This window comes from Hypanus sabinus, chromosome 26 (assembly GCF_030144855.1).
Source record: "Hypanus sabinus isolate sHypSab1 chromosome 26, sHypSab1.hap1, whole genome shotgun sequence".
In the NCBI taxonomy this organism is placed as follows: Eukaryota; Metazoa; Chordata; class Chondrichthyes; order Myliobatiformes; family Dasyatidae; genus Hypanus; species Hypanus sabinus.
The window spans coordinates 30,917,358-30,929,962 of record NC_082731.1 but is presented as its reverse complement, the minus strand read 5'-3'; the positions used below and the strand labels follow the sequence as shown (position 1 = coordinate 30,929,962).

General features: G+C 50.5%; 1 protein-coding gene across 1 annotated transcript in view; it reads left to right on the top strand.

Moving 5' to 3' along the window:
* The window catches only part of LOC132381725 (zinc finger protein 665-like), a 58,499-nt gene extending 46,886 nt beyond the window's left edge, over nt 1-11,613 (top strand). Inside the window, exon 3 of the mRNA XM_059951298.1 lies at nt 9,248-11,613. Coding sequence (XP_059807281.1) covers nt 9,248-10,237 — 990 coding nt within the window. The 3' untranslated portion in view covers nt 10,238-11,613. The remainder of the gene's footprint in view (nt 1-9,247) is intronic.
* Nucleotides 11,614-12,605: the final 992 nt, after the last annotated feature.

The following is a 12,605-nucleotide window of genomic DNA, read 5'->3' as shown; positions in this document are numbered from 1 at the left end:
CACAGAGTGAAGTTCCCTCCACACCATCCCATCACACACCCCCGGGGTCAGACAGAGTGAATCTCCCTCCACACCATCCCATCACACACTCCCGGGGTCAGACAGAGTGAATCTCCCTCCACACCATCCCATCACACACTCCCGGGGTCAGACAGAGTGAATCTCCCTCCACACCATCCCATCACACACTCCCGGGGTCAGGCACAGAGTGAATCTCCCTCCACACCGTCCCATCACACACTCCCGTGGTCAGACACAGAGTGAAACTCCCTCCACACTGTCCGATCACACACTCCCGGGGTCACACACTGACTGAATCTCCCTCCACACCATCCCATCACACACTCCCGTTGTCAGACACAATGTGAATCTCCCTCCACACCGTCCCATAAAACACTCCCGGGGGCAGACACAGTGTGAATCTCCCTCCACACCATCCCATCACACACTCCCGGGGTCAGACAGAGTGAATCTCCCTCCACACCATCCCATCACACACTCCCGGGGTCAGACACAGAATGAATCTCCCTCCACACCATCCCATCACACACTCCCGGGGTCAGACAGAGTGAATCTCCCTCCACACCATCCCATCACACACTCCCGGGGTCAGACAGAGTGAAACACTCTCCACACCGTCCCATCACACACTCCGGGGGTCAGACACAGAGTGAATCTCCCTCCACACCGTCCCATCACACACTCCCGGGGTCAGGCACAGAGTGAATCTCCCTCCACACCGTCCCATCACACACTCCCGGATTCAGACAGAGAGTGAATCTCCCTCCACACCGTCCCATCACACACTCCCGGGGTCAGACAGAGTGAAACACCCTCCACACCGTCCCATCACACACTCCCGGGGTCAGACAGAGTGAAACTCCCTCCACACCGTCGCATCACACACTCCCGGGTTCAGACACAGAGTGAATCTCCCTCCACACCATGCCATTACACACTCCCGGGGTCAGACACAGAGTGAATCTCCCTCCACACCATCCCATCACACACTCCCGGGGTCAGACACAGAGTGAATCTCCCTCCACACCGTCCCATCACACACTCCCGGGGTCAGACGCAGAGTGAATCTCCCTCCAAACCGTCCCATCACACACTTCCGGGGTCAGACACAGAGTGACTTTCCCTCCACACCGTCCCATCACACACTCCCGGGGTCAGAGACAGTGTGAATCTCCCTCCACACCATCCCATCACACACTCCCGGGGTCAGACAGAGTGAATCTCCCTCCACACCATCCCATCACACACTCCCGGGGTCAGACACAGAGTGAATCTCCCTCCATACCATCCCATCACACACTCCCGGGGTCAGACACAGTGAATCTCCCTCCACACCATCCGATCACACACTCCCGGGGTCAGACAGAGTGAAACACTCTCCACACCGTCCCATCACACACTCCGGGGGTCAGACACAGAGTGAATCTCCCTCCACACCGTCCCATCACACACTCCCGGGGTCAGGCACAGAGTGAATCTCCCTCCACACCGTCCCATCACACACTCCCGGGTTCAGACAGAGAGTGAATCTCCCTCCACACCGTCCCATCACACACTCCCGGGGTCAGACACAGAGTGAAACACCCGCCACACCGTCCCATCACACACTCCCGGGGTCAGACAGAGTGAAACACCCTCCACACCGTCCCATCACACACTCCCGGGGTCAGACAGAGTGAAACTCCCTCCACACCGTCGCATCACACACTCCCGGGTTCAGACACAGAGTGAATCTCCCTCCGCACCATCCCATTACACACTCCCGGGGTCAGACACAGAGTGAATCTCCCTCCACACCATCCCATCACACACTCCCGGGGTCAGACACAGAGTGAATCTCCCTCCACACCGTCCCATCACACACTCCCGTGGTCAGACACAGAGTGAATCTCCCTCCAAACCGTCCCATCACACACTTCCGGGGTCAGACACAGAGTGACTTTCCCTCCACACCGTCCCATCACACAATCCCAGGGTCAGACACAGAGTGAATCTCCCTCCACACCGTCCCATCACACACTCCCGGGATCAGACACAGAGTGAATCTCCCTCCACACCGTCCCATCACACACTCCCGGGATTTGACACAGAGTGAATCTCCCTCCACACCGTCCCATCACACACTCCCGGGGTCAGACACAGAGTGAAACTCCCTCCACACTGTCCCATCACACAGTCCCGGTGTCAGACACGGAATTAAGTTCCCTGATCCGTGTATTTGAGGTACTAAATTCTAGATGAAAAATTTCCTCACATATTCCCCCCAAATTCTCTTATGCACCCCGACCTTAACTATATGATCCCTCCCTCTATACTGTCTACCTAGTCTCCTTGCAACTCAGAAACATGAAGTTATTGGAGATGTCAGAGAAGTTGAGCTTTTGCTTCGTTGGATTCACTCAGCAGGTCAGGCAGCATCTACGGAGAGAAATAAGTAACTGATGTTTCGTGCTGAGACCTTTCATTGGGAATGGGGAAGTTGGGGAAGGGGGAAGGTTGCAGGTTGGCGGTTGGGTGGATGGGTGGGGAGGGAATGATGTGAGAAATTGGGGGGTAATCGATGGAAGAGGTGAAGGACAAGAGAAACAGAATGATTGGAATGGACGGTGGAGAATGTCAGGAACCTGAGGGAGGCAATGGACAAGTCATGAGGGTGGGGGAGAAGTGACGGGGTGAGAGGGCCACCAGCAATAACATCCTCCCTCAGCGCCATTCAGACCCCCAAGTCCACCGTGAGAGGGAGACATCACTTCACCCGCGAGACTCTCTGGGTCATCCACTGTACCCTGTACTCCCGGGGAGCCACCTTAGCATCGGTAATAACCACCAGCAATAACATCCTCCCTCAGAGGCAAAATGCAGGTTGGAGGAGCAGCACTTCATATTCCATCTGAGTAGCCTCCAATCTGACAGCATGAACATCGATTTCTCCAGCTTGTGGTAACTTTTTCCTCATCCGAACCAATATTTTTCTCCCAATCAGGTTACCCACTCAACCCCTCTTCTCTCATCTTCTGTCCTCAGGATCTACCCCTCTCCTCCCTCTCACCATTCTCCTCTTTCCCTTTGCTCCATGGTGCACTTTCCTCTCCTATTAGAACCTTCTTCCGGCTATCAGACCCAGCTTCCTGTGGCAACCCACCCGTATTCACCCTCCCTCCATCCCACCTGTCACCCGCACAATCTCATTCGGGCTTCTGCTCTTTCTGTTCCAGTCCCGGCCCAAAGCTTCCACTGTTTATTCCCTCCACAGATGCTGTCTGACCTGCTGAGTTTCTCCGGCATTTGGTGTGTTTCTCATGGTTTCCAGAATCTGCGGTCTCTCTCATGTTAATGAATTTCTGCCACCATGAAGCCAGTCACAGGTGGCAGGAGCATCACTTCCATCTGGGTACCCTCCGACCTGCTGTTATGAACATCAATGTCTCTTATTTAATGCCCACTATGCCACTGGTGTTTAGAGCAGCAATGATGGTCCTCCATCTCTGGTGGTGTTCAGGACTTTGTGTCAGTAGCTTCCTTTGCCAGTTGTGCAAGACCTGGTGGAGACTCTGGAATACCGTCACACTCGGATGTAGAAGGATTCCTCATTACTGCTAGTAGTACGTCGACTCGGGCCATGGGGGCTGGTGTCGGGCACGGTGACGGACTCTCCACTCCTCCCTCTCCCTCATCAGTGTGTTCAGTTCATCTACATTAGCCGCGCCGCTGTCTTCTAGGAACGTGTTGACCACAGTCTTGGGAGGGCGCCCAGGGTTCACTCCCCATGCTTGGGCTCCCATGCGATGACTAAGCTGGCAGGTCGCTCAGGGTGGCGTAGACAGTGCCCCGCTGGTTGCGGTCTTCTCGCCTCCATTTTAGTAGTGAGCATCGGTAGGTGGTCACAGAGCTCAACGTTCATCATGCGCTGTTGCCAACTCGCGATGAGCCACCCGGAGCATTCGTGTGTCGCAAACATCGAGAGACTTCCTCATGGTATCAGTGAGGGTCCATGTCTCTCATCCATACGTGAGATTGGACTCTCTGACTGCTATGAAGATCCTGTTTTTGAGCCCCCTGGTCAGGTTCGACCAACAGATTTCCTTCATGTCGTTCATAGCCCTCCACGCCAGGGCCTTCCGTGTCTTTATGTCCTTCTCCGAACTCATCATTCTTGATCCGAGGTACTTGAAGTCTAAGAATTTCTTAACGGTGTCATTCTTTACGGTCTTGAGAGTACCTTCATCACAGTTGTACGCCGTGTACCCTGCCTTTTTAGCATTTACGTGAAGTCCAACCTTATTGCACTCAATTTCCACTTTTGTCAGTAGCTGCTGTGCTTCCTCCATCTCGTCAGATTCTTCATTACAGTTTCGGTAACAATCTTGTCTGACCGGTCAGGGTTATTAAACCTGAGCTGAATCCCCGAACCTGGAGAAGCAGTGGGCCACTCTTAGTCTGACCTCTACCCTTTGACCTGTTTGACATGGATGACCCTCCCAAGAGCCAAAGCATCGAGCCCTGACTCCAGCCGACATAGGGCCACGAGGCAGGCAAACCTCCAAACCCTACGACAAGCTGGCGGTCTACATCTCTAACTTCTAGTAACTTCTTCCCCATCCTAAACAACTATATTTCTTTCTCTTTCACCCCCCAACCTCACATTTTCCATTCCCCACAAGGTTACTCACTCACCCTTTTCTCATCTCATCTCCATTCTCATGACCATCATCCACAATAGCACTGGTGACATACAGAGACGCTTTGCAGGCTGCACACAAAACTTCTAGATAAACCTCTTCGGAACTACTCTCACTGCGATGTACCGCCCGTATTTTCCTTTCAAGTAACATATTTTTAAATCAGCATAACAAAATAGTGATCTTACAATCTTCTTAAGGACTTGTTGGTCTTAACTCTCAAGATGCAGGTACAGCACCTTTAAGCAGACGAAGGTACATCGGCATGTTGGAAGTGAGGACTCCAAGCCAGACTAACATTGGAGTATGAAACTTCCCTTACCCACTATTTTGTTAGCAGATATACTGTGCAGTCTCTGGAGAACAAGCCTGAAGACCTTGGGGCAAGATTGCTGTATCAGAGCGAAATAAGGGATTGCTGCGGTCTCTGTTTCATGGAGACGTGGCTGACCTGATATTTGCCAGATAGCATCACTAAAACCCTCGGGTTTCTCAATACCCCAGATAGACCAGACTGTTGACTCGAAGAGACAAAAGATAGCAGTCAGGGTTTATGATTCACACTCTGTGGTGTTTGAAAGTAGCATCCTGTAGCACTCGTATTCCTCTGAGCTGGAACTTTTACTGATTAAGTGCTCACCGTCCTACCCAGCAAACTACAGTTTCCATACCAAAGGTCATGCACTCAAGGTATAGATTACAGCGCCAAGTGAACAAGTCGCGGCCTACCCTGCCACCTCCCAAATTATTGCTGGGGACTTCAGTCAGGCTTGCCAGCCAATCATCAGCAACCAGGGGCCCCAACACACTCGACCACTGCTGTACAGCCAGGAAATCGGACCTCCCCCTACCTGCACACAGGCAGAGGTTAAAGATCAAGGCTCCGAAAGTAGATGCAATGAAGAGATGGTCACGGGAGGCAGGAAATTGGCTACACAACTGATTCCAGTCAGTGAACTGGGCCACGTTTAAGAACTTATCGGAGGATCTGAATGAATATTGCAGGAAGTCTCTCTTTGTCTTTGTTAATCTCTGCCTGTTCACCCCTCTGTCTCCTTCACTCCAGGGAAAACAGTTCCGGCTCTTCCTGCCTCTCCTACGCAGGGAAAGCCCTCCACTCCCAGCAGCATCCCCACGGATTTTTTTCTGCATCCTCCAGCTTAATCAGAATCAGGTTTATTATCACCGGCGTGTGACGTGAAATTTGTTAACTTAGCAGCAGCAGGTCAATGCAATACATAATATAGAAAAATAAATAAAATAATAATAATGAGTAAATCAGTTATAGTCTATGTAAATTGAATAGATTAAAAATCATGCAAAACCAGAAATAATATATACAGACATTTAAAGAAGTGAGGTAGTATCCAAAGATTCAATGTCCATTTAGGAATCAGATGGCAGAGGGGAAGAAGCTGTTCCTGAATCACTGAGTGTGTGCCTTCAGGCTTCTGCACCTCCTTCCTGATGGTAACAGTGAGAAAAGGGCATGCCCTGGGTGCTGGAGGTCCTTAATAATGGACACTGTCTTTCTGAGACACCGCTCCTTGAAGATGTCCTGGGTACTTTGTAGGCTAGTACCCAAGATGGAGCTGACTAGATTTACAACCTTCTGCAGCTTCTCTCGGTCCTGTGCAGTAGCCCCTCCAGACCAGACAGTGATGCAGCCTGTCAGAATGCTCTCCGCGGTACAACTATAGAAGTTTTTGAGTGTATTTTTTGACAATCTTTCCAATTGCTTGAGATGAGAACTGCACACAGTACTTCAATTGCAGCCTCACCCACGTCTTTTGCAATTGTAGAGCTCAGAGAAACTGGGAGTGGGGGGGGGGGGAAGTGTACACAACATCCTCCCTCCCCGATGACCACCTTCATGTGTGGCTGCATCAGGCTGTGTGTGAATTCAAATTACAGTAATGGCACAGGCTTTGTCTGTTATTTGTGAAGCGGGGTGCTGTGCTCAATCCTAATCTGATGAAAAACGGACGTGGAAGAACGGAGGAGCATCTGGAAATCTCCAGGAAGACCCTCTTCATTGCTGCTGCTGCTATGAGGTCCGGGTCTCTGCTGGGAAGAACAGGCCCCCAGTCCTCGGGGTCGCGTTGGCGGGGGCGTCTTACTACGCTCGGCAGAGGATGGTGCTCGGAGAAGCTGTGCCGGAGGGGATGGTTGGAGGCTCGGAGGTTCGACAGACTCAGAGGTCGCTGCGGTCTGGTCGCTTTCAGTGTGTGCTGTGTCTGCGAGGCTGAGTCGGGCGGCGCCGTGGAAGTCCTTAGCGGGGGTACTCCCTTCTGCCGCCTGTGTGGGATGGCGAGTCTATCGGGACCCTGAGGACTTGTGGAAACTGTGGTGGTTTCTTTTGAACTTATAGTCTTTAACATCTTTGGACTATTTTTACTGTGCCCATGGTCTGTTTTTTAATATATCAATTATGCTATTGTTTGCACTGTTGTAACTATATGTTGTAACTATGTGGTTTTGTGCAGGTCTTGTAGCTTTAGTTTTTGGTCTTGTTTTGTCTGGTGGATTTGGAGCTCCTTTCTGGGAAACGCAGAAAGACGGTAGCGCGATATTAATACACAGCAGCCCCTCCGGACTCTGGATTGGGGATTGCCAAACGTTATGTGGATTTTCTGGTGTAGTCGTTTGCTTTTGTGATATCATTCTGGAGGAACATTGTCTCATTTTTTAACTGTATTGCATTTGTGGTTTCTAAATGACAATAAACTGAATCTGAATTGAAAAACTTACCCACAGCAGCATCACCGGCAACTAACAGCAGACATACAGCGTTCACAAGGAAAACATAGACAAAACATGAACAATGAACAGGTTTTTTACAAGGATTAGTGTAAAAAATGAAAGTCCATTGTAATGTAAAGTGGGCACAGTGTTACTGTATTGGGGGAATGATTAGCAATGTGCTGGTTGGTTGAGAAAGTCAATGACTGAAGGTAAGAATCTGTTCAACCTGGTGTGGAATGTCAGGGATTTGTACCTCCTGCCCGAAGGGAGTTGTAAGGTAACACTGGTAGGAGATATTAGACAACTTACTTCATTTTATTGACACAAGAAAGAGGTAGAGTTAAGTATGCAAGTGTGATGAATTTTCTCTTTCCAGTGCCCGAGGCATATTGCCGACCTCAGCTTTCTAGCACACAGCATGACCTTTCTGAAGGGTCAGAGTTGTTTGTAGCAAAGTTAAACTTCTAACGAATGCTCAGCTTCTTGTTGTTAACAAGATCCAGTCTTCAGTTCTTGATGTGAATTGTAAACAGTGATTATTTGGAAGTTAAAAGCACAGCTTTGCAAACGACACAGAGTATAGTGGGTGGAGAGGGGACGACTGGCTGCTAAGAGGTGTGGTTTGCAATGTGAAGTGACCATCAGCACCGACTGGGTGGGCCGAAGGGCCTGTTTCTATGACAGATTTGCGGGTGAAGGGTCAGGTGCAGCATCTCAGGCGCTTGCCCCAGAGGGAGATCAGAGGGAAAGGGCGGATGGGAATAGAAACAGTGGGGAGCGATCAGCAGCAAAACGCGGAGAGTCGGGACGAGGTAAATACGCCCGGTGCCCGGATCGCTTTGAAGATGGCGGAATGACCCGCTCATTGACAAACAGAGGGCTGAGACCTCCGGTGCCCCGATTGGCGAAAACCCCTGTCAATCATAAACCACACGCCGGGAGTTTCGGACGTCACAGCGGGCGGGCTTTGTGGTCACGTGAACGACCGGGTTGGCCAACGGGCAGCGGCGGCGCCCGCCTCACGGTTACGTGGCCTGTCATGTCTCCGGTCGGTGTTTTCGCTCAGATCCCCTCCACCATTGCTGCTGCCGACTACCGCCCGCCTCTGTAGCCGGGCTTTGTTCACTGCATAGGTGCCGGGGGGTGAGGGCTGTTTATAATGGGGGGGTGGTGGAGAGAGGGAGCTGTACAGTAGAGCATGCGCAGTGCGTTCGGCAGCCCCTAAATCACGTGGTGTTCAGGACTTTGGCTGATCAGATAGAGCTATTTATGGCGCGTGGGGCATTATGGGAGATGTCTCCGCCATCCTTGTTCTGCTGGACTTTGAAACGCAAGTCGTCAAGGTCTCTGCCGGTTAAACTTTAGCAGCTTCTCCTGTGTATTTTGATTTGGGATCTTAAAGTAATTTTAGCGCCTGTATGTATTTCCTCATCCATTTTAAATATTGTAACCTTTGAAGAGAGCAAAGGAGTATAAAATCGGTGAGCGAAAAAACAATTAGTTTTTGGTTGCATAGTTTTGGTAGTTGGAACCAAGTGATAGTAGATGCACCCTTGGCACAGTGGTTCAGATTCTTACGAAATATGTCTAAAAGATTTTGTATGCAATCTGTCCAGACAGATCATGCCATACTTAATGTGGTAAAACAGCATCAGTTGTGGAGAAAGGTTGTAAAGTATACTGCCTTAAACCTATCTTTGATAAGTCTTCTGTTTGTAATTTCAGGTATCACTGACTCGCCTTGTATGACCTTCTCCACACCAGTGTCGCATAACTTAAGTAATGCAATGGATTATTGAAAGTTAATTCAAAATATTCACACCAGGATCTTGCAGCATGACTTAGAGCATCAGGGTCTGTCTGACAGTGTATATCGTGCAATGGAAGGAAAGACCTATGACACCCCTGTGGACACACCTCCCTGCGAGGGTGTGCAGAAGAGCAGTCGGGAGGGTCTGTTGTCCTGTACGCGGTGCGGGAAGGTGTTTGCCTACCAGTCCGTCCTGCGCCGGCACTTGCAAGGCCACAGTGATGACCGGCCCTTTAAGTGTGAAGAGTGTGGCAAGGCCTACAAGAGTGGCCAGGACCTCTTGCAGCACCAGCGGATGCACAACAGGGAGAAGAGCGTCACCTGCCCTGAGTGCGGCAAGGTCTTCGTCCGCTTCTCGCACTTGGAGGCGCACCTGCGCACCCACACTGGCGAGCGGCCCTTCTCCTGCCCCGACTGTGGCAAGGCCTTCCAGCAGTCCTCGAACCTGCAGAGGCACCAACGCACCCACACCTGCGAGCGGCCCTTCTCCTGCCCCGACTGTGGCAAGGCCTTCCACCAGTCCTCGAACCTGCAGAGGCACCGGCGCAACCACAGTTGCCTGCGGCCCTTCTCCTGCCCCGACTGCGGCAAGGCTTTCGTCCAGTCTGCCCAGCTGGTGGAGCACCAGAGGGTACACACTGGAGAGAAGCCCTACGCCTGCCCCGTGTGTAGGAAGAGCTTTGCCCGGTCGTCAGAGCTCCACGTCCACAGGCGGACCCACACGGGGGAGAGGCCCTATGCCTGTCCCGACTGCGGGAAGAGCTTTAGCACGACTTCCATCCTGCTGAAGCACCGGCAGGTCCACACCGAGGAGCGGCCCTTCCCCTGCCCCGACTGCGGCAAGGCCTTCAAGAGCCCCGTGCATCTGAAGCAGCACCACGTGATCCATGCCGGGGAGAGGCCCTTCTCCTGCACCGTCTGCGGGAAGAGCTTCACTTGGTCGTGGCAACTGCAGAACCACCGGCGGACGCACACGGAGTAGAGGAGCTACACGTGTCCCAACAGGGGTGAGGAGAGGTGGTGTGGGAGCTTCACTCGTTCCTGCCATCTCCTTCACAGCAGCAGACACGCCCTGCCATTCAGGGTGCGTCTACTTCCATCCCTCCCTCGGGCACCGCCTGTTAACTGTGAGTGTGTTCTTTGTGTGAATCTTTGTGGAGATTGCGTGCTCTCCTTGTGACCCTGTGGAATTCCCACAGCTGCTCTGGTTTCCTCCCATGTTCCACGGAGGTAAATTGCTCCCAAGTGTGTCAGTTATTTCACATATTTTATATCTCAGTAGTATTTGAGCATTACTGCAAATATGTCATTTGATTGGCCATTCCTTGTTGGTTTAAATATTTCATTACGGGTAGTTTTTAAAAATACGTCACGACCTTCCCACGTGATCTGTGTGCACCTTGGGGGTTCAAAGTGCTTCAGGAAAGTTATGAGTTTTGTGAGTAGAAAGAGTCAGAACCAACACTGAATGCTTGTTATTGTGTGAACTTCAAGAGGGAGACAGAAAGCTGCTTGTAAAAGTAAATGCAAAGCCCAAAGCCCAGCTGGGTGAATGGAAGGCCCAAAAGAAAGGAGAAATGAAAACAGGATCCATCAGATGATGTTGTGGGCGAGGAAACCAAGAGGAGAGATCAGAGTGTAAAGGGAGCAATAGAAAGATTAATAAAGGAATACTTCAGTTATTTAATTCACCTTCCCAAGATGAAGTTGTGCAAACTGGAAAGAAGGAAAAGAAAGAGGAGGATGAAATTGTGTGAATGGAAGAGGAGAAACGAGACTGAATTTCTTGGGGAATCAGCAAATTCAGGGGTTTTCCCAAACTAGAGGAAGAATTTGGAAGGTGAGAAACAGAAAGACTAAAGTCAGAAAGGAGAGAAGAGATAGTGAGCGAGAAAGGGAAGGATGTGAAAGAGAGAAGGACGAAGGTAACGGGCAGGATAAAGAGAGAAAAAAGAAGTTCTGACCGGGAGAGAAGCAAGGATAGAAGTAGATCCAGTGAGAAAAGGAGAAGAAAGGGGTTCAAAGGTTTCCCAGACTCAGTCAGCTGCTACAACCACCACGGAGGAGGCCCCGGAGCCAGAAATAGTCTCACAGCCACAAGTCTCACCTGTCAGGGTGACCCCCACCCCTCCTGTCAGGCAAGACATTATCCCACAAGAGGAAGAAATCCTATACACAGTGATTAAATCTTAAAGTATGAAAGGAACTATTTAAAAATGGACTCTGCTGTGGATATCTGTATTATCTAGTACACTACGTCGTTGAGATCCATTCTGTGTTGAGTTTATAGCTAAGCAGGGAGGAGTGTTGTGTATTTAATATTTGAGTGGTATTGTAAATATATTGTTTGATTAAGCATTCTTTGTTTAAATAATTCATTAAAAATGAGTGGATTACATGCATCACATCACTGCCAAGCAACGCACACCTGCCTCACGGAAAGTAAACTCTGATCTGGGACTTGCCTTCCTGGTTCTGTCTCTTTCTTGCAATTAGATTTATGTTTTGGGGTTTGAAAAGATGTCATTTTAGGGCCAGAATCTGTGGTTGGGGAGTTGAAGAGGGTGTGATGCCAGGGCTTTGTCCATATCCCTCCATTCCCTGCGACACCGAAGGGTGTCTTCAACCCCTCTGTATTCACCATCAACACCACTATCAAGATGCCTGCCTTTCCCCGCACATCTCCTTCAAACCTATCCCTTTCCCCCTTAACCCCATGGTCTCTGGTTTCAACATTTTCATCCTGTGACAAAGGAAAATACTGGCTGTCTTAAGTAAGTCTCTCATAATCTTATAAACTTCTATCAGGTCTTAAACACAAGAGATCCTGCACATGCTGGAAGTCCAGACCACACACAAAATGCTGGAGGAACTCAGCAGGCCAGGCAGCTTTTGTGGAGATCAATAAACAGTTGACGTTCCAGGCTGAGACCCTCCATCGGGACTGGAAAGGGAGGGGAGGATTCTGGAGTAAAAAGGTAGAGGTGGGGATGGAGGACAAACTAGATTCAGGAAGGTGATAGGTGAGGCCAGGTGGGTGGAAATGTCCTGGGGCTGGAGAAGGAATCTGATAGGAGAGGAGAGTGGACCACAAGATATAGGAGCAAAATGAGGCCATTCAGCCCATTGAGTTGCTCTGCCATTCCATCATGGCTGATCCCAGATCCCCACACCCCTGTCTTCTAGTCATCTCCCTTGATGACCAATCAGGAAGCGATTAACTTCTGCCTTAAATGGACTCACAGACTTGGCCTCCACCGCAGTCTGTGTCAGAGCATTTCACAGATTCACCACCCTCTGGCTAAAGGGATTCCTCGTTAGCTCTATTCTGAAGGGTTGCCCCTGAATTT